Source organism: Takifugu rubripes, chromosome 20, assembly GCF_901000725.2.
Source record: "Takifugu rubripes chromosome 20, fTakRub1.2, whole genome shotgun sequence".
NCBI classification, from domain to species: Eukaryota; Metazoa; Chordata; class Actinopteri; order Tetraodontiformes; family Tetraodontidae; genus Takifugu; species Takifugu rubripes.
Window position 1 is genome coordinate 3,673,211 of NC_042304.1, and position 21,877 is coordinate 3,695,087.

Here is a 21,877-nt window from a genome sequence, read left to right on the forward strand (position 1 = left end):
TGCAGGCTGTATTCACCATCGACATGCTCCACATCTAAAAGTGAAGCTGCAACATGCAAAAACCACTACACTGTGCAGATCAAATAGTAATTTAAATGTTTGTCCTGCAATCTAGTTTATAGAAATTAAAACCTTTTCAAATTTTCCATATACTATAAAAGGAAATACATACCACTGTGGCCACTGTTTGTTAAAGCTAGATGGGTCTGCATGACGATTACAACGTTCACCAGTTTTGGTACAGGAAATCTACTTGTGTAACAAGTTTTTCACTTTGATAAGTCCAGAGCAGAAAATGGCTGAGGCAACATCTATAATATGTATAGCAATAGAATATTTGTACAGGCACATCTAATGTTCTCTGATTTATTTGTTGTAGCTTTTTGAAAGCTGGGTATTTGCATATAGTTAGGTGAGGAATGATGCTGTCATGCTGCATTTGCAAGCATTTAACAGTCAATTTAAGCTTGTTGGACAGTGATTTATAAAGAGTATAACGTTTTTGGTATAGACTTAATGCATTTCTACAAGTTGCTTTTATTCAATACATTACTGATGAAGTTTGTAAGTGTTTTTTCCCCAGTAAATAAATGAGCGCTGTGTGTTTTATGGATTTTAGTTTACGTTTAATCCTTGTTGGATTCTTCACGGGCTTCATTTAATGATCACCCTGAACATCAGAAACATTTAATTTAACAAGTGCTGAACTGCGATGAGACTTTTAAGATGTTATTCCAATGTTTTTTGTAGGATTCTTATTGTGTGTATATGTTAGTGTGTATGTTTATGTGATCGTGTGATGAGTTGTGCTTATTCACCTGGCACAGCAAGAACACTGGGACAGGGCTGCTTGACAAATAGCAAGGTCAAACGTTATGACCTCAGCGGGCCCACATGTTCAAGAAGTCAAGGAGAAAGGATGTTCTGGCCCCTTTTTGGGTAATTCTTAAACTTTGCATTCATTTCTCTAACAGACGTGAAAAGTCAACTGACATGCTTTAGATTTAAAATGAATTTTATCCAACTGTCTTAATTAAGAAATTTAAATACCCCCAATTATTGAAATGAAACAGTTTTTTTTTTTTGTTTTTTTAGAGTGGGGGTATTCTAACATGTCTTGGTAGGGGCTATCCTTAGAGCAGCACGCCACATAAAAAGAGCTCACACATGCCAGAATCCATCCACAACCTGTCCCAGAATGCTGCACCTCCAGGTTAACCTCATATGTGCAAATCCCGGCTAGGTCTGTTGTCACTTTAGGATCAATAATCTCACAAAGCCGTGCACTGCAATGTTTACTTTAAGCAGCCATTAGCTGGTTTTCTCCTGTCTGAATGTTCTGATTGCTGCGATAAGGAACAAAAGATACACACGAAGAGTGTTTCAGATTAGGAGTCATTTAGATAAGCGTGTTTATGAGGCCATATAAATTCACAGCTATCAGAGCTGCTGGATATCTGTGACAGCCCATCTACAGTTTTTGGTCGATTTTATCATATTGTTGAGTACCAAAATAATTGATGCTACTCGTGTGCGTTTTGATACATTTTTGTGTTAGACTGGATGCAGCAAAAATCTTACGATATAGCAACGTTATTATGACCCTCTGACTTCTTAGAAGGTCATTTTGCAATCAACAAGCTTGACTACTAACTGATGTGTAATCATTAACGGTCACCTCTTTACAAGTCAAATATTCCTAGTTGTTTAAATCCCCCAAATATTTAGAGACAGGTCAATCTTTTGTGGTGTGTAATTTAGGGTTAAAAGGTTTAGGTGTCTTGTGTGAATTCTGTGTGTAGAACAACAGCAAGTACTACATATCTGTGATGAAAAGGATCGATCACTGTCTGGGGTAACGTTTTTCATCCCCCACTGGCTGCTCGTGTAAATTATGGCCATACTTGTTCTTCCAGTCTTAAACAGTGAAACAGGTGCTCACATGCACACTACATGCTACAACCTTTTTTTGTTTTTTTTAGCAACCTTGTGTAACTAGACTACTTTTTGGGAAATTAAATGGTTGATTCATATATTGAATGTGCACAAATGAATGGCAAAAGCACCACTATTACATTGGCAGTGGTAAACAGTCACTTAAGTTCCAATACTTGTTTCAGTTATTTGGAAGGATGTAATAGGACTGCTATCACTGAAAGAATGGATGTTGTTTGGTGGCTTAGAACACAGTCGCAGTTATGTGAATGACTAATACTGTATTAAATATATAGTTCTTTCTTGATCCTTGAATGGGATTCATGTTATTTGTAGTTCCTTTAAGGGCATTGTAGTTTATTTTACAGCAAAGATTAATGGATAGTTACTTGTTCTTACAGTACTTACAATGGTGGTAAAATAGAGGATAATGTGACTAAACTAAGTTGTGTGGGTGGATTAGCATGTTAGCAGCACCCCCGGCATGGAGGCATGGCTAACTTTTTGGGAGTTTGCAGGCAGTGTTGCTAACTTTCTCGCTAAATCTGGCGAGTTATATTGTCAACAGCAACTAACGACCGATTTATTGACTATTTCTGGGGTGGTTGGAGACCTTTTTTTAGCTGTTTTGGGGACTGACGTGAAAGCACGTATTGTTCGGCCGTGCCGGTCGCCAACGAGCAGCGGGCGCTGCTCTGAGCTCATCCCCGGCATGAAGCGCTCACAGGCGGCCAGGACCTCCCGCAGCAACCCCAGATGTAGTCAGGGCAGTGGCACACCGCGCATGCGCAACACCACCGCTGATCCCTGGCGTTCAGAGCGGAATCGAACGTAAAAGTACTTAAAAAGTTTCGTCACTGTCACACTGTAATGAGAATTACGGTAAGAATCGTATCCACGATAATAAGAGCACACAAAAAGGTCAACTGAACTTTGATCTTTCAATAATCGAAGGCGTTTTGGGTCCGACGCAACAGACTGTTTACAGCGGTTACATTGCGTTAAATCAGCGCTATCGATTAACTTCGAGCCAGTCTAGAAAGAAACACAACTAACAAGGTGCGCCATAGAAACCAGACACTCTAGGCTGGCATCAACGGATAAAAGTAGCGACATTACTCCTCTCGCCATGTCAATAACGCGCAAACGAAAAAGGGGGAAGTATGCAAATGAGGCGGTGACGTCACCCGCCGAGTTGGAGCGACTTTTTTTCCACCAATGGCGACTTCGCTTATTGAGGAGTCGGCGACGCCGCGGGGCCGCAGGCGGAGCCGAGTTTCTGCGAGAGGTAAATTGAGTGCGGTACAATTGGAGGAGTCGGCTTCAAAACTGTCCTTTCTCGTTTTCCGGCCAGGCTCCGTCAACAGTCCGCACCGATTAGCCAGATAAGCCGAGAAGCGGGGAAATATCACCGGGAGTTTAAAATGTCCAGGAATAAAGACAACGACGGAGGATGGAGGACATTTGTGTGGAATTCGGAGAAGGGAGAGTTTCTCGGACGAACAGGATGCAGTTGGTGTGAGTATTGTTTCTGCTTAAAATCAGCCGGTTCCTGAGTTATCCGTCCGCGGCTGCTGGGGGACCCTCGTCTCGGTGCTTTGGGGGGCGGACAGCCCAGTGTTGGGGGGCTTTTCTTGGGTGGGTGCCGGCTCAGACAGCACCTGTTAGAGCCTTCTCCGTGATGTCGTGACTTCGCTTCTCAATGGAGGCTGTTGCATTAGAAGTTCGGTTTAATCGAGGGGGGGGAGGCATGGAAGAGGCCCGTGTCACACACTTGGTTCTGGAAGTCAAAGTGGACCTTTGGTTCTTTTTTTAAATTCAGTGAAAGATTCATTCGTCGGAATAAAAAAAAAAAAATCCCAAACGCCCATTGTGTGAATTCTTTCTCGTTTTCGCCATTTTCGAATGTTGTGTGGGTTCTGATTCTATCAGACGGCTGGGTTTTCTCCTGGACCGCTGCAATGGGCCCAGTCGAGATGGGAACGTTCATTAACAATCGTCCTTTATGAAAAGGTCACCCTGAAGGACACTTTTGCCCATCGAAATCAGGGGTGAAAGTTGCGTTTGGTCGCTAAAATCCCTCTGGGAACACTGGAATACTAAGGAGGGCTGCAAGAGAATCTAATTATTTGATGATCTTCACTAAGACTGGACAGCTGATGAATTTAGGCCTGGTTCTACTTTCTCCCTTAAGCAACATTAATGGATCCATTCCCAATTCGACCCGTTTGGTCGCCTAAAGTGCGGAGGGATCCTCGCTTTACGGCCGCTCCGGTTGATAAAATGGCTCCATGTTATTTTCTATGGCAGCATTTGGGCTGAATAAACCATTTAACAGCGTGTAAATTGTGTTTTTCCCCCCGTGAGTCGTGCTGGTGGAACCGATCACGACTCACATGTGTGACGAGCCGCCCATCTCCATCTTAAACTTGGGTTTTTCTGCCCCAGATGAGGCAACTAAAGGTCGTGCGCGTACGAAACCGAGTGGGTTCGACGTCTTTAATAAAGGAAAGTCTCGTTTGGGTCGCTGTCGGAGGAGCGTCGCCATCGCGGCGAGGCTGGAGCCAACTTACTTTCAGACCCACGTCGGAACCGAGTGTTCTAAACCAGCCTGTGGTGGATGTGGGCTTATCACATGTAGTTACACAGTTATTACGCATCTATCACGACCCGCTGTTGACGAGGCGGCGATGTCGCACCAAGTAACGGAGCCGTAATCACAGCAACAGGTCCCCCCCCCCCCCCCCCCCCCCCCCCCCCCCCCGTCAGGTCTGACTGACTGCAACAGTCCCCCAGTACAACAAGCCGCGGACTTTAATGTCGCTGTTCCAACTATTTGGGTGTGAATGATCGGGGTGAGCTAACGTGGCACGCGAAGCGCGCCAGTCCGCGGCACGTGGCTGCGCTCTTCCGACTTTTCACGTCGACGGTTTCGGTCGGAAACTGCTGGTAACCTCGAAGTGCTGACGGGAGAAAATGTCCGTAAAAGAGCAGAGACTTGGGCGAAGTGCGAATGTGGCGATGGCCCCCTTCCGACATGGTGCAGAGGTAGTCTGCTGGTGGGGGAGGTGCTCTCTCCATTCAGAAGGGACGATTTTCTGGGCTATTTGCATGTCTCTCTGCAACCTGATGTCTCTGGCCGCTCTGAAAGACTTTAGAATCGTGCTATTAAAAGTGCACATCGGTGAACATGGTGTCACTGGGGGGGGAAAAGGCAATTTTGCAGACACAAACCACCCTTCAGGGCGCTGATTGCTATATTTCTTCAAGGGCCACACAATCGACTTGATTAAACGTCTGCAGAGCTCCTCGAGCGTCTCAAAAGGTCTGTATATTGTCCAGACCTTGAGACACTGCTGAGGAGCTCTGCAGAGTCTCAAATGGTCTGGACCAAAAGCATATTTTATCCTCGTGTCTAAGTTTTTATGTCCGTACATCGTTGTGACAGTTTCCAAAGCACAGCTCTCACCTCCTGTGGATACGATAGAGAAACGGGCCGAAAGGTTGCTCGACATTATTAGTCTAACGCGCCCGAGGCTGTGGACTTGAACTAGAACCTTTCAACCCACCAAACCGGTTTCACCCTGTTGCCTAATTTGAACAGAAAACTGATTGTGATGAGCCCTTTTTTTCCTCTTTTGTTAATGTGCCGCGATGAAAAAATGTCAGAGTTTGCTGACGACGGACACCTGGAAGGCGCAGGTAGGTTCGCTATGGCGACGGACCGGGGGCCGGCCCCCGGGTCTGGGGACGCTAACGTCAGCCAACGTCTGTCACAGCAGCTATGCGGATAAACACGGACGGCGGGAGCGAAGTATTGTGACGAGTGTTGAGTTTAGGTGAAACCTGTTGTGTGTGTGTGTGTGTGTGTGTGGGGGGGGGGTGGGGGGTCGGTGTGGGGGAAGGGTCCGCGTGAGGCTGATGCTGCCGAGTGACTCATCCTGTTCAACTGGAAACTCCTGCTGTTGTGTAATTGATGTACATTTTAAATCGGGTGGGGGGAAAAAGGTTGCTTGGTCCATGACAGGAAGTTCTCTTTCATAATGTTCCCAACATTAGTGCTCATTTATTTGAGGTTTTTTCCAGAACTTAATGCAACAGGAACATTTCCTGAGCAAACGCCCTGGATAAAAAAAACACTTTAAACCTGTATTGAATTAAAACTTGCTGGCCCGTTTGTCCTAACCATCCAACCTTTTCACCCACAGTCAAGATCTTGATGTTCTATGTGATATTCTACCTGTGCTTGGCTGGAATCTTTGCCGGGACCATCCAGGTCCTGCTGCTTACCCTGAGCAACTACAAACCGACCTACCAGGACAGAGTCGCCCCTCCAGGTAAAAAATAGCCTCACTTTTTAGCAGTACTACCTGGTTCCTCGGCTGTGGTTGAAGCTGGAGTAGAAAGAGCAACTTGTTTGGGCCGGGTCACACGGGCGAGGTAGAAAAGCTCTCAGCTGTCAACAGCTGTATGCAGCTCGTGCCGTTAAGAGTGACGGTTTGGGCGTGTCTTTAGGCAGCTATGCTTTCACGGGTGCTTCTGACCTTAAAAAGGTTCGGCCATTTTGTCCTTCACTCCTTTCAGCCAGCCAATGTTTCCCCCCTCAGGCTGTGGCGGTTTACAATCGGACCTAAACGACTCATGTGTGTCGTTTTGTCACAGTGACATGGTCAAATGTACCGCGCGACGCCCGGCGCGTAGGAAAAGACATAATAATACAGTTTATCTGGAGCACGTAATGAAAACAAATGGAGCCTATGAAAAGCTCTGGACTGCTCGGAGACTGGGTGCATTTTAAGAGCTCAGTCTTGTGCCAGCACTTGTTTGCACAGCACATGCTTGAGCCTTAGCTGTATTTTTAGAAGTCATTGTAAATGGCTGGCTTCATACACGGGGGTTCGCTTGCCTCCCGTGGAGTCTGTCAGGAATCAGCGTGGCCCGGCACCACTTTGAGCTCAAGCAAGTTTCCAGTAGTGGCGAGATAAAGGAAGCAGGCAGTAGTTAGATTTTTTTTTTTTTTTTTCTGGTGTTAAAGCCTGCCTCTCGCTCTTGGGGCTAAAAGTTTCCATTGTGAGCCAGACCCACGTGAGAACGGGTGGGGGCAGGGGATTGGTGGAGTTTCACAAGCCACTACTGAAATTCAAATGACAGAAAGTTGGTTCTCTGTCGCGCAGACGCCCGCTGCTGCAGTAAATAAAGCAGACAAGGGATCTCTCCTTTCACTCCTCGATGCCGGTCGCGCTCTCTTCACGCCACGCCTCGCAGAGGCCGGGTGCTCAAGGCCTGTGGAAAATTACTGATATAAAGAGCTGACACCATGTGAGGAAATCCTCAAGACCGCTACAGCGTGTGTCCTCCTGAGATAATAGAACGGGTCTCAATCAAGAATCTCTCTCCACATCCTCAGAGCTCTTTTGCCAACGTGCGTTCTTTCTTGTTGTGATCGTTACAGTGTCTTTTATTCTTAACAGGTCTGTCGCATTTCCCCCGCTCTGAAAAAGCCGAGATTTACTTCAGCCTGTCAGACGCCGGCTCATACCAAACCTACACCCAAAGCATTGAAAAATTCCTGGACGTGTACCAGGACGATAAGCAGCTCGATCAGCTGAACTATGACGACTGCGGAGGCAAGTATGAGTTGCAAGGCGACCGAGAACCGTTCTGAGGCGCCCTAATTCAGATCGGTCCCTTTGGTGTCGTGTGTTTCTTTTCATCGCGCGCACGCTAGCAAGTGCGTGCTGCCAAAAACAAGGCGCTTTGTTGTTTATTTACTCGGGGTTTCCGTGTCATGCGCAGCTGCTCCCGGGACGTACACGGAGCGGGGAAGTTTGGAGAGTACGGAGGGCCAGAGGAAAGCGTGCCGCTTTAGCAAATCTCTGCTTGGTAGCTGCTCCGGGGACGGGGACCCGACGTTTGGCTTCAGTCAAGGGAAGCCCTGCATCATTGTCAAGCTCAACAGGATAGTCAACTACAGGCCAAAGGTGGGTTTGAGCTGGGTTTGCTGTCCTTACGGGACAAGTGTCCTTACGGGACAGGTGTCCTACAGACTGTTTGGCTTGTGTATATGTTTAGATTTGATGTCACTTGAGGGAAGAATAATCTGTGGTTACAAAACATCAATGCTAAGCGAGAGCTTTAACATATTAGAGGAGCAGGTTCTTTCCATGTTTGAGCTTGTTTGAGATTATTCCTTGTTTTTATCACAACAACTATGTAAATAAGAGGTTTTGCTGTGTCTATAGATTAACGACACGGGTGTCCAGACCGACTCCCTGGGGGCTGCAATCCAGCTGGGATTTATCTCCTTCTAGGCAAAAAATGCTTTTATCAAAGAAAGTGATCCCAGGTATAATGTCATCAAAGGATTTTCTGCCTGGTAGGGTGGAAATCCCGGCTGGATGGAGGCCCTGGAGGACCGGGTCTGGGCGAGCCGTGAACGAGACCCTGAGGGCTGTGAAACAAATGTTGCGTTTGCCTGAACAGGCTGAAGCACAGGTGTGCTATATGCACAGCGCCCAGTCGATATAATGCACGATAAAGACACTATAGATCTATTTTTAACGAACCACAGTTGGTGCACGGCTAACAGAAAAAGACGGGGATCCTTCAGGAAAGCTGGATGATGTCTTTTATAGTTCGAAAGAGACTTGCTGATGTTTCTTTTCCCTTAAACATTGGAGGATCATTTTTATATGTGTCTTTTTATTTAAGCTGGATTGAAAGAAGTATTGCGCAATATGGGTTAGGGTTGCGTTGGCTAACCCTTGGCAAAATAACACAACTACGCTAAGATCCTGTCACAAACAACACAGAAATATAATTTGATTCCTTCCAATCGTAATTGAATTAGTCGTGCTGCGGTGCTCAGCAGACGCTTTCTGCCTAAAACCTGAACCTCAGTGGCACCATTCTGCAGCAGATGTTCATCCCAAAAATCCTTTTCTTTGTAGCCTCCTTCTAACGAGTCCCTTCCAGAGGCCCTGCAGGGCAAAGTGAGCCCCAACGTGATTCCCATTCACTGCAAACCCAAGGTATGACCAAGTCCACTCTCTCTAGACCGACTGTCTTTAGGATTCTCGTTGTTGAACCAATTTTAATTCCATCTATTGTTTATAGCGAGCGGAGGATGAAGACAGGATCGGAGAGATCAATTATTTCGGCATAGGCAACGGTTTCCCTCTTCAGTACTACCCGTACTACGGCAAACTGTTGCACCCCATGTACCTGCAGCCCCTGGTGGCCGTCCAGTTCACTAACGTCACTTTGAATCAGGAGGTGCGCATCGAGTGCAAGGCTTACGGAAAAAACATCGACTACAGCGACAAAGACCGCTACCAAGGACGCTTTGACATCAAGTTGACAATCAGCTCGTGACCTCAGCCACGATGAGCACTCTCAAATCGAGACAAATAAAATGTAGAGAGAATATAAGAGTTCAGATAAACACCACTAGTCTTTGAACATTCATAATATACAGGACCTACACTTAATCTGTGTGCTTTACACTCGCTTTTCTGTGTGTCTGTCCAGGGTTAGAATGTAAAATAGCAATAGCAAATATTTATTCTACTGTACAATAAAATATTCCTTGAGCCATGGGATGTGTTCATCTATTACTGTAAAACTGCAGTTCCACTACTGATGCGTCATGAGCTGTGTTCCTGTCCCCAAGTACTTCATGCTAATGTAGTTTCTACAGTATAGATTTGTCCGGTGCCGCAGTCCTGTTGTAATCTCTTCTGTCTGCTTTAATGGTCCAAGGTGTGTGTGTGTGCACTTGTATCTGTGTGCAGGTGTGTAGTTACTGTGAGTGTGAGAGCGTGTCAGTGTGCTCTGACTTACTGAAATAATAGTGTGGTACTCTGAACAGTAAAGGCCCATGTCTGAGTAAATAACTGCACTCCATGGATTTTAATTTTTTTTTTTTTTGTGATTCTTTATCCAAGTTGTTTGAATTGTCTGTGGAAGGATGCTTGTCCGCCTTTTCTTTGTTGTTCACCTTTAGCTGTAGGATAATAAATGATGACATTTCTGTTTGATATTCTGACATCCGTTCATTATTAATTGATAGTGTAGAGCTTGGTGGGTCCAGCCTAGAAGACTCTCACCTCTGAGGAAACAGTGGCAACTCAGCGCTTTGAAATCTGTTTTGCTGGAGACGTCACACGGCGTCACGCTACTTACTATTGAATGTTTTAGCCATTTCATGGTGGAATTTTATATTTATGCAGTTGTACATTTTTTTTTTTCAAAGTTTAATGTGTAAATCCAATGCTAAAGTCGCTGGTCAAATTGTCAGAGAATATCAGAGGCAATGCAGTACCCCGTCGTAAGAAGATGTTTAGTTGGTGTGAAAATAATTCAATGTTGAAGATCAAACACTTTTCAGGAGACTGTTTTCTGTCACTTTATTTAATCTGCATAAGGCTGAAACAATAAACAGGAAAATGCCACAAGTGTTGATTGTTTGATTCCAATAAGCCGCCTGCTTTCATCTACCCGTCCAGAATCTTAAAGAAATACTCCACCTGTCAAGGGGAAAGAGGAAATGTATCAGCCCTTCAAATCAAAGCAACGTTGGGAAAGTTCCCGTTTGGCACAAGCCGCTCTGGCCCAGTCTTGGGAAAATGGCAGCTCAGTCATTCACAGGCTAATGGTTAACAAGGAGCTGTTTGTCCGAGCCGCAGATCAGGAGTTTTCCTGAACAATGACGTTGGACGGGTCAGACCCACTCCCTGCGAAACAATGGTTCTGTTTCAAATTCTGCCATTCTTTTGCTCCAAAGCAGCATGCCCACAGAGCAGAGTCATGAGACCCGTCTGAGGGCAGCTTCACAGACCAGGTTTTGTTCAAGGCGGTTATACAGGTGTGGGATGAGAGGAGCTGCGTACGTGCGCTCCTGCGGGGGCATCACATGACCCGGTGTGTGAGGGACGGCGCCCACCTCTAAGACGCGATCTTCAGGAAGGTCTGTGCAGTGCACGGCGTTCTTCACTTTGTCTTTGCCGAAGAGAGCGCGCAGCGTGTTTGGACGGAGGAGACGGGAGACTTCCTGTTGAGTAAAAACAGCGAAGGTGTGAATCTCCCGCTGGTGAAACGTGCACAGCCCAGTGTCACGCAGGGTTACACAAGACTGTCCCAGAGTCGTGTGAACAGACTCAAACACAACATCCTGTTCTGCTATATGTCGCTAAGCAGTTAGCCAGACATGTGATCCAGCAGAGGAAGTGACAGCGCCCTCAGCAGCCTTAAACACATCCGTATACATTTGAACGTGAAATCAGCCTAAACCACGACTGAGAGCTGTGGAGTTCCCATGCTCGAGGATATTTTCTCAGCACTACGGAGGCTCTCGTTTCTCAGGGATACTTTTATCCCAAGTGTCTGTTTCCTTTCTTTCACCTCTGCTGCTGCGTCCCAGCATGAAACATAACCCTCCTCCGACCATCCTACCAAGAAATAACACGCGACCGATATCAAGTGGAGGGATGCACCCAACACAGATTTTATATAGGATTCAAAAACATGAACAGCTCACAGCTGTTTTTAATAGAATATTACAAAATAGTTGACTATTACGTGCGCCTGTGTGCAAGACTTAAAGGCTAGAGTGGCTGGATTTCATGATCTTTTAATGTGCAGCTCATGAAGCCATGCTCACCTTATTAGGTTATACACAGCACTAAATATAGTTACAAAAATGGAGAAATATGGACGTGATCAGCTTCCTTGTGGTCGGCGGTGATTTCATATGCTACACGGTCCTGATGTCAGAATGTTTCCTGTTCTTATTATGCTGAAGGTTAACAAGTATTTTCCATAAAGAGATCGTAGCGTTGTATCCAATGTACTGAAACCCGATATAAAAAATAATAGTAAAGCATTTTCTCATGACATTAGCATGCAAATGTCCTAAACCCCAATTCCACAATAAGGAGATGCAATTTTTGATTCATATTTCCCCAACTACATACAGAAACTGGTTTTAAGCAGTCAGAACTTGTTTAACTTTTCTTTAATCTGGAGTCGGGCTGTATCCAGTGCACTACTCACACGTCAAACATACGACGCTACGCTAAATTTAGCATGGAGGCCAGCAGGGACAGCTGATAGTTAGGCTGCGGAGGACGGGACGGAGCTGCTTCAGAAATCAATGAGGGGATCCTGATAGTGGAACACCAGCCTGCAATGGCAGGTTTGAATCTTCATGAAAGAGGAAGTCCTGGCTTCAGCCAACACCTGCGTTACAGCGCCACAACAGCCCAACCGGGACAATCCGACTGCGCAGCACTAAAGATACCGCTAAAATGTAGCACACTGATGCAATATAAAAATCAAACACTCTTTGGTAGCAGCACAAACCACCACGCACACACACACAGGCGCTCTCTCTCCCCCTCGGACTGCTGGTGGCCCCAGCTGCTGGTGGTGATCTGCTACTGTCACACTCAGTGACCTGGTCTCAGCAGTTCTCCGCTGGGATTTTCCATTAGTCTTGTGTATTAAATGACAGAGCTACAGTACAGGGACGTGCACAACAGTCCGAGTATTTGTGAACTGGCTGATCACAGACGCTGGAAATGTGACGTGAATTTTGGATTTAAACACATCGGAACGTTTCAATGAAAATATCCTGCGCCTAATTCAACGGCTCAGCGCTAAGGACATGAACAGCGCCGTTATTTTGCACAATTGATACGAGGATGGGACAGATATATGCCTTCTAGGATTGTCAGCATCATTCATGTGTGTCTGAGCTTTTCAAAGAAAAGCGGAAATGATCAGCACAAGCTCTCTGCTGGGTACACGACGCGCTGGGATTAAGAGCTTAACTTTCACTACAACATTTTCTAAAAAGGATTAAAGGGGGTTAGTGGGGGGACAAACAACTTATCATAATGGCCAATTTTCTGTTTAGTAAAGTGTAAAATGACTTAGAAACAAAACCGCAAATATCTTTTCTTCATATGTCGACGGGTTCGCTGAAAAGGTTTTCTAGAACATTTACAAATGAACACGAATGTGTTTTTTGGGAGGGGAAAGGGCCCAGAGCCACATCAAGAGAGGGCCTTTGTGCCTCTCTGGTACAGATCCTCAGTCAGTTTCTCCTCAGGAATGAGGATTCCAGCTTTCGGAGGTTGATCGTTAACAGTACAAACCGTAGATTACAACCAATTTTTCAGCTGCCAAGTTATGTCTGAGACTGAACTCTTTAGTCAAGTGGACTCACGGGATCGGCCGGCCCACAGAGGTCTCTGAAGGACTGTTGTTGGTCCGTGTCAAGGATCTCGAGGGCCATGCAGGCTCCAGAACACAGTTCGTTCACCATCCCCTGCAGGGAGACTGGAGATTTAGTAGAGCACGGAATATGTAGGCTATTAAAATGCCCACCGCCGTCTACTCACATTGTATTCTGGGACGACACCTTTGTAAACCTCAAAGAACTCCTCAGCATTAGCTCGATCCACGTTGAACTGAAAAAAGAGAAAAAGCCTTAAAACATTCATTCATTCATTAATGTGTGCACGTGTGGACTAAATGTGAGCGCAGAACTCAGCTGACATGGTGAAGGATAGTGGCCATATAGTTCCACCCAGAAAGGAATATTACTGGTTTAATATTTACCATCTGTAGCGCCAACATTTCAAATCCAGCCTCAGAGATGGTGTTTAGGATCTTCCCAGTCAGACCTGCAAATAAAAGCAATTTATCGTTTGTAGGAAGATGTTTAGTGCCACATCAAACCTTATTCATAGAAAAGGCCAGCAACTGTCCCAAATTTATATCCTGTAATTTACATCAAATGATGACTTATTTAACCTGGTCCGACGCCCACGGAGACATAAATCTCCTCTTAACTGCATTATCAGTGTCATTTCTTTGGCCTAAGGAAGTGTAATGTGAAGAGATGATTGTTTTAAAGCAGAGAGGAGCTGTGCTGTTAATCAGTGTGACACGCGTTACCACGGCAACGGCGAAGGCAGGATGATGAATGTGTGACAAGGACAGTTAAGGTCAAAGTGAGACGGACACATCACCGAAGGAGCTCCGGTCTGATGATGTCATCCCGACATCCTGATAAAAACGAGCTCGTTTAGCTAATAGACAGCAGGTTCTTTCTAAATGCGGCTCCGTGTGTGTGTGTGTGTGTGTGTGTGTGTGTGCGTTCATGCGGAGGTGTTTGGTCTAGACCAGGTGCTGCAGACTGCCTGGATCCAGAACGGGGGGACTGCAGCAGGTAAGCAACTACCTTTCCGAGCCGCCTGTGGCTGAACAACGTCACGCATCTCAGCTCCCAAAACAGCTGGTGCTGTTGCTAGGAGATCTTATTCTGGGTGCCTGGCAACAGAAGCCTCTCTATTCTGGTCATGTCTGATAAGATTCTCAGTCATCCTGTCCTCTGTCAGCGTGGTAACGTCCCTGCTCCCTGCACAAATGGCCACAGCTCCATTTCATCCTCAGCGAGTGACATCCTGAAACCAAGTGAGTTTTGTGGCACCAGTTTGTCGCTGGACAGGCAAACGGTCCCAGTTTGAGCTCCGCTGGCCCGTCCTTTCTTTGATCGGGCTCACTATCTCAGCCTCCGACAGTGTCACCAGACCTCTGAAGGGAAACGTCGCACACAATTGCTGACAGCTATCCAAATAAAATAGGGCGGCTCGGCTTGATTCTGGGAGACAGAAACATTAGATGGACCTGGTGCATTCAGAGTGGTGGGAGCACTCACTGGCGGTCAAACCTGCAACCCGGCACTGCCACCTGGGAACCCTCAGCTTTAGTCAGGTGACGGTCACGTTTCAGAGGCCTCATTCAAGCATTTAAATCAGTGTGTCATAGACGATGTTATCGTTAACGATGTCCCTCAGTCACGAGGTGGAAGTCTCCTTTGACCTCCAAAATGGAATCAGTCCATTTGGGCAGAAATCTCAGAAAACCCTTTAAGCTTTCTTCACAATACCACATATTGTTCTACCCACTTCTCTAGAAGGAACCACACATCCTGTTTCAAATAGCAGACTACAACCTTTATATAGAGTCTCATCTACTGCTCCTCAGACCGATGACTTATGACCTTCAGGGACCCGTTTGAATATGGAAATGGAGGAAATGCAATTCTAAATGATTAACCCGACTGTTTGCTAAGGTGTAATGCAGCTTTACTCCAGAGAACGTTGAATAGTTACATGTTAACCTCGATTGTGTGCTGCTCAATTTTTGCCCTGAGGTCAAACGTGTTTTGATGGCTTTTCTCTCACACACTTTTCTCAGGGCAACTATTTTCAACATGTCATGGCAGGAAACACACACAATGCAAGCGCGTAAGAGGATGGCAGCAAATCAGCAAGGTGTGGCCAACAACGTGCACTATACACACACTATACTTCCAGAAACTACGGGTTGTCATATAAAAACCTTTCTATGTGTCGCAACAGTCAAAATGTCTGAGGTTTAGAATGTCTACATACTTGGAACAACCTTCAGCACATAGATATTTGCTTCTTTTGCTCACCTTTATTTATAATGCCACTTGGATAAACATTGCAAGCAGGGACACGCATCTCCCAAATAATGGAGCTTCGGCAATTTTTCTCCTTGTCGTCTTTTAGGACAAACAGATCACGACCTTCACATGCATAAACAACAGGGCTAATTTATAGAAACTGAAACCAAGCCTGGTCTAATTCCGACACTGACCACGTATCTTCCAGATAAATCTGATATCAGCTCACGTGAATGATTTTATTAAGGCTTAGATGTCCAGAACTAGCTGCACAGTTCTGGCTGGTCAACAAGTTTCTGTGCGCATACTTCAGCTAAGTCTGGTGAATTCCCATTTCACAGGTCACAGCTTCAGTGGCATGTTCCTTCGACAGGGATCAAGGCTGGGATTTGAATTAATCCAAAGCCAAAGTTGGTAACTACGTGCTTGATTAACAGCCATAGAAAGTAGGGAGAGAACCAGCAAAGGGACATGTAGTTAAATCACTTTATGGGAGTATGATCCTGATTCCGAGGGGTCTGTGTAAAGCATGAATACTACCAGAATGTATGTAATTCATTACAATTAATATTTACACCGTCAAGCTTTGTGAGCCAAGAGTCCATGCAGTTACACCTCTTACGTAAGAGTGTGTGAGACACACAGTACTACACACACCCTTGTCTAAACTCCACCTAGTTGCAAAAACACAATTTTTAGTATGATTTTCGACAATGTTTTATTCATTCTTTACCCTAATTGCCCTCCTGTGTTGCTGGAATCTCATTCGTATCTACAGATGCTGCTTGATTGTTCTGTTACAAATGCAACTGATGAGTTGGGGTTGGTTTCCTTACCTTCAGCAATGGCGTGAGGCTTGATGATGCAGCACGTGCTGTCTGTGTAGGTGGCTGTGTTGGGCGGACCGTAGCCAATGGTGGATGGAAAGAAGAACTCAAGCTCCTGATCAGACAAACAGAATAAATATACTTTAAAAAGTACCTGTGGTAACAAAAAAACAAGATTTCACCTCCTTCACTATTGTACACTGGTGATACCATCAGTTTGGAAGGTCACTTCCTGTCTGTCACCTGATCACAACACCAGGATGTTTGCCAGATGTGGTTTAGGGACTTAATATCAAACATAAAGGTGGAGTTGAGAGCGTTCAGAGGGTCTGAGACTCGTGTCATCATATAGGTTAGCCGCTTCCTTACTCGTGCTGCTGCAGCGAGGGAGTCGGAGCCGTGGCCAAAATTTCTGATGCCATCTGTTCCAAACTGGGCACGGGCGCTCTGCGGAGCCTCCCTCTGCGCCCCAGAGGACTCAGCAGGACCAAGAAACTTCTTCCAGGCAGATACAGCCTCATCACCCATCAGCTCCATGGCAACCACAGGGCCCGAGGACAAAAAGTGCACCGAATTACTGGAAAGCAAACCAACGGTCAAATCATCATTCGCAGGACTGAAACGCAGGCAGGTGGCCTGAATGAACCATAACGCTACATTATTGTCATGGGTTCTGGTAATATACAGGAGCTGATATCACAAACGTTGTGAGCAATGAAGCCAAACGGAAACTCACTTAAAGAAAGGCTTTGACTGATGCTCCGCATAAAAGTCTGCCGCTTGGCTCCTGGAACAGAACAAAACCATAACAGAGTTCATACCAGAAGGACAGTTTGTACCAGAAAGACAGTTAAAAAGGAAGTTTGCAGAATCTTTATTCCCATTTTTCCTCTCTAAACAGTAGAGAGACAAAGGAAACAATAACTCTGAGGGGACGAGGCGGGACGGGGAACTATTTTTTTGCATGATTTTTATTTTTGCACTATTTATTACTTTTAATATTAGCTGTTAAAGCGAACATTGACTTGTGCCTGGGATTTTATGCCAGATATACTTTGGTATCACATGACTGGGATTAAATTATGCTTTATTGTCATTTAGATGTATATGCAAGTGCAGACAAAATGAAAGGGTGTTTCTCAAAGAACCAAAGAACGAAGTTACTTTCGAGCAAACATACCTATGCTGGCACACCCACACAACCACCCTGAGACATGAAGCAGCAGAGTTGTCAGTAAGGCAGTTTCATGCAGTGAAATGTCCAAAGTCACGCTGGCCAAATAGCTCCAAACACAGCTCCGACAGTCAGAACAGTAACTAGAAATGTGTGCCTCAGCATCACCTTAATGTAAAATTGCTTTTTAATGCGCCTGCTATCAGGCGAGGATAGATTTTATTTTAATAACTAGCAAGAAGAAGCGCCTCATAAACCCCCCAACAACCTGCCAGCCTAAAGTGTGTGAGACAACAGAGGCACCTGAGCAGACGTGGGTTCATGTAAGGACACCTGACAGCCTGTGTCTCTGCAGTCAGAGTCGTAGTTTAATGAAACACTCCCAGCAGGGAAGCGTCGACCTTACCATGTAAGCTTCGTCATTTTAGCTTTGGTCACAATCAGGTTGGAGGCGTAGATCTTTTCAAGGACTTCACCAATCTTGGTAACCGCATCAGGTTTTATCAAAGCAAGAGTTCTGAGGATGAAGAATAGAGTAAACCCAATTATAAACGAAAGACTCAGCAACACTTCAAGGTATAATTTTATGCATAAGGTATAAATCTATTCAGGTTATCCTTAAACAGCTTGATTTAGGTCACTTTTATGTTCATAATAGTGTTTTTCAGGATATATTTACTGTGTGTGTGTGTGTGTGTGTGTGTGGCTGTTTTCTTTGTAAGTAGGTTATTTCTTGGGACCATTTTTGACCAAATATTTTAGGTCATTGCAATAGGACATGGATTTCATCACACGCTACTATTAATTTACCAAAATAGCTATCAGCTAATCTAATTTAACTACATATTTATCACTTTATCAACCAATGGGACACAAAGAATGTAGGTGGACAAGACCAGGCGTATCTGCCCCACGTGTCACGCAATCATACCGTTCTTTTTTGCTGCCCAGTTTGTTTGCTGTGTATTCGTCTCCATAGTCCATCAAATTCAGCTGTCGCGAGAACACTTTCACTCGATTCCCAATAAACAGGTCCTTAGGATCAAGGTCATCGTATTTGATCCTTTTCAAGAACTTTTGCTGCTTTTTCATATCAAACTGTGAAGACAAGTGTAGATGAGTTAACAAAACGTATTAGCAGTGGTTCTCAACATATGTAATTGATGCTAGCTGTGCTGAGAAATCACACAGTGGGAATTATCTCTATATAATTAGAACTAGTTTTTCCCAATTTAAAAAAAAACAACAAATACAAAATTATTTCGACATTTAAAAAGTTATTAAAAATAAAGATACATTTTCTGTAATTATTTTAAATGACATGAAAATGAATTCTTATTCTGTAACATAGAACTTACACCAACAGACATATTATTTTATGTTGGGATCCTCTTTATAAAGTGCTGGAGCTACATGCAGATGATTGACAGCAGATTAAACGTGTACCATTTCCACCGAGCCATCGTTGGGATAGTAAAAGAGTTGGAAACACCGTAGAACAGCTGCGATCGGGTCGAACCACTCGGTCAGGAAAGCATAGCGCTCCTCCTAACAAGAAACATGGTTAAAATCAGCAAAATCAGGCAGGTTTTTAATCATCTCACATTATGAATGAGTGTGAAATTCTCTATTACCGTGTAAACAAACACATGTCATGATTGTGTCATATTTTGATGCTATTATATTTTTAAGAAGCAACTTCATTTAAGATTAGTTGATTGAGTAAGTCTTGGTTAACAGAAGGTTAAAGGTGTTAGTTTAATTGTACCAGGCCTGATTCCATCTCACACATGCAGATAGTGAAAAATGCAACATGTGGCTCAAATTGGAAACTTTTCTGTAGCACTAAAAGGCAAATCCATCCCATAATATAAAGTCAACTCAGGGGACTTGGGCTGGTCTCAGGTGCGAGTGACTGGACGACCTGTGGCACCTTGTTTTCTCCCCACTGTTGAGTGTAAATAGAATATAACCTGTCTCTTTTACTCTAACTACGCAAATACAGCAATGCTATCAATTCTTTCGGCTGGATCCTGGGCTAAAAGGTTTATTCTGGGTTGGACGGAAACCCATAAAGTACCCATATCAGTGTTTAGCTCCTAAGAAAGAAACATTTTTAAAACTTTGAAAAAGAAAGGAAAGCTTGATTTATCAGACATGTATTACGATTCTGAACCCTGCTAGACTATTTTACAAGACTGGCACTGACCAACGATGCTTTGTTAAATCTAGAAGTTAATAGAAATCCTCAGTGTTAATGTATAGAGACTAAACGTAATAGGAGACGAGTGGAGTTATCGTGTGCTATGCTAGCTAGCTAGCTAGCTAACACGTAATTATTGTTTGTACTTAAGGCGACGTTCTAAAACTAGCTAAGGGAAATTGGAAGAATACAACTCACCATTTTAGATAAATGGCAACTTATGTGAAGAGTTATCTGTAGGCCTTACTGTTTTAATACAGTAAATAAATATCAGCCACTATCCTGCATGTTTCGTTTCTATAGTAACTCCCAACCTCACGGTATTTCCCAAAATAGTGAGTCTGCTTTTTGAAGCGAATTGTGATTATGAGTATACCACTGAGCCAACTGTTTATTTCATTTTATTCGCACCAATAAAATTAGAAACATGCATTTCAATATCAGAGTTATCTTAAGTCACTTTGAACAATTCACATCAAGTGCCGCCTTGAACGGCTGAAAGCATGTTTTTGTCTCAGTCATATTACAAAACAATGACATTCCCACGCTTCTTCAAATTGTTGATTCAAGCATTATACCCGTGCTGTAAATTCGAGTTTTAATGTAAAATTACAACGTAGACTCATTTTAAATTTGTTATGGATCAAAATTGTTGAAGTGAGCTAAATTTTCCTGCTCGTTAGGACGACTTGAATTTCCCACAGAAGCCATGATGCATTTGCGTGTAATAACAAAAATGGAATAATGTTAAAACTTGCTTGACCGAGTATCAATTTCTTAGCCTTGTATTGAAAAAATGAAGTAAAATGCTTCAAATGTTTTAATCCACAGGTAAGATGTGGTTTTGGAGTATTTTCTTTTGGCGAGACCTTGCAACAAACGCGCAGCTCTACTTCTATTTAGCTGCATTACCATTGATTACTTTGCCATCTAGCGGTTGAATAGTATTATCGCGACGTCTTGAATTGGCCAAAAGCTACGTTTCCCATTTTTTTAAACGCACCTTTGATAACCTGGAACAACAACAGCAGTTCATGAGCGCTACGAAGTTTCAGTATCTTGGCGAAATTGGTATTATTTGGATAGTAAATGAATCCTCAGGCATATGTATCCAGATGTTATGGATACATCTGTACTGGGTCATAATCATGTCCAGTTGGTTCAACTGGCCAAACAGTGAAGAGATTTGTCTCTGAACCTCATCCTAGTAAAACTGCACTGTCTGTCATTATATACATATTCCTTTTTCGATATAATGGGAAAAATATTACATAATTGTAAATTATGAATTAAGTGATTTTTACATTTCTACTGCTGTCACCTATATAGGATGGACTAGATTCATCTAAGTTATCCCAGAACAGCCTCCTGATTTGTCCAACAAGAAAGGAAAATCTTCCCTATGGTCGACCTGATGACATGCGCAGCATTCCAAAATTATATGCACGGAAGACTATTTGCGTGAAGTTCTTGAGGAAGATCATACGGTGAGAAGACGGCTTTATATGATACAACTTCAAATGGGAATATTCCTTTTGCATTCTACCAAAATACAGAAACATCTCCTGTTTTTTGTTTTCTTCCTCCTTTTAATTTGTCTTGCAATGACTGTTAAGAGCAGCCTTCTGTCCTCTTCACTGCTGTTGGCTTCTACCTATTTTTAGAATAGAAACAAAACAAATAGAAACAAACATTTACACCCAGCTTGTGCAAATGGGGCCTTAGTGTTTCATTAAGGCTTCCAACACCTCCTGAGGGCTCAGCAGTCCCAGGTGTCCCTCCCTGTCTGTCCTCCTCAGCAGTTATCTTGCAGCCTAGCTGGAGTCCCCATCATGATCCACAGCCAATGGCTTCTTTGTTCCACAGCTTCTGAGAGTGACTTCCCTGCTTGTCAGTTGACAGTTGTAGTCTTGGCAACAGACCTTCTGCACCCATCTTCTACCAGGAACACCTTGTATGCTACTTGTTTCATTCTGCCTTGAGCTGATGTAATGTATAAATTCAATGCTAATGTCGCTGGTCAAACAGAGGCAAAGCAGTTGCAGGTAAAAAGTTTAGTTGGTTTAAAAATAATTTAGTGTTGAAGATTGAACACTTTTCAGAAGACTGTTTTATGTCACCTTATTTAATCTTCTTGTGACTGAAACAAAAACTAGAAAAATACATTTTATATAGAAGTGCCTTTCTGGACACTTGTTTAAAAAAATCAGTAAGTCAAATCAGCGGACAACAAAAGG

General features: G+C 44.0%; 2 protein-coding genes across 2 annotated transcripts; one reads left to right on the top strand and one right to left on the bottom strand.

Moving 5' to 3' along the window:
- The first annotated feature begins 3,223 nt into the window (after positions 1 to 3,223).
- Positions 3,224 to 10,387, top strand: atp1b1a (ATPase Na+/K+ transporting subunit beta 1a). Its single transcript, XM_003973825.3, has 6 exons — positions 3,224 to 3,453; positions 6,144 to 6,272; positions 7,407 to 7,562; positions 7,732 to 7,916; positions 8,886 to 8,966; positions 9,052 to 10,387. The coding sequence occupies exons 1-6, from the start codon at positions 3,360 to 3,362 to the stop codon at positions 9,307 to 9,309; spliced, it is 903 nt and encodes a 300-aa protein (XP_003973874.1). The 5' UTR covers positions 3,224 to 3,359; the 3' UTR covers positions 9,310 to 10,387.
- LOC101061595 (nucleoside diphosphate kinase 7) lies at positions 10,175 to 19,992 on the bottom strand. Its single transcript, XM_011614489.2, has 12 exons — positions 19,839 to 19,992; positions 18,884 to 18,985; positions 18,369 to 18,535; positions 17,844 to 17,954; positions 17,000 to 17,050; positions 16,633 to 16,840; positions 16,273 to 16,378; positions 13,561 to 13,625; positions 13,341 to 13,409; positions 13,166 to 13,267; positions 10,880 to 10,987; positions 10,175 to 10,463 (listed from the first exon to the last, which is right to left on the bottom strand). The coding sequence occupies exons 1-12, from the start codon at positions 19,839 to 19,841 to the stop codon at positions 10,431 to 10,433; spliced, it is 1,125 nt and encodes a 374-aa protein (XP_011612791.2). The 5' UTR covers positions 19,842 to 19,992; the 3' UTR covers positions 10,175 to 10,430.
- Positions 19,993 to 21,877: the final 1,885 nt, after the last annotated feature.

Bases quoted from the DNA above. Each gene is read 5' to 3' on its own strand.
- atp1b1a (XM_003973825.3), top strand. From the start codon at position 3,360: ATGTCCAGGAATAAAGACAACGACGGAGGATGGAGGACATTTGTGTGG. The intron at 6,273-7,406 runs GTAAAAAATAGC...TATTCTTAACAG, and splicing joins GGACAGAGTCGCCCCTCCAG to GTCTGTCGCATTTCCCCCGC. The intron at 7,563-7,731 runs GCAAGTATGAGT...TGTCATGCGCAG, and splicing joins GAACTATGACGACTGCGGAG to CTGCTCCCGGGACGTACACG.
- LOC101061595 (XM_011614489.2), bottom strand. The intron at 18,536-18,883 runs GTACACGTTTAA...TTGTCTTCACAG, and splicing joins ACGATGGCTCGGTGGAAATG to TTTGATATGAAAAAGCAGCA. The intron at 16,379-16,632 runs GTAAGGAAGCGG...TTGTCTGATCAG, and splicing joins CCCTCGCTGCAGCAGCACGA to GAGCTTGAGTTCTTCTTTCC.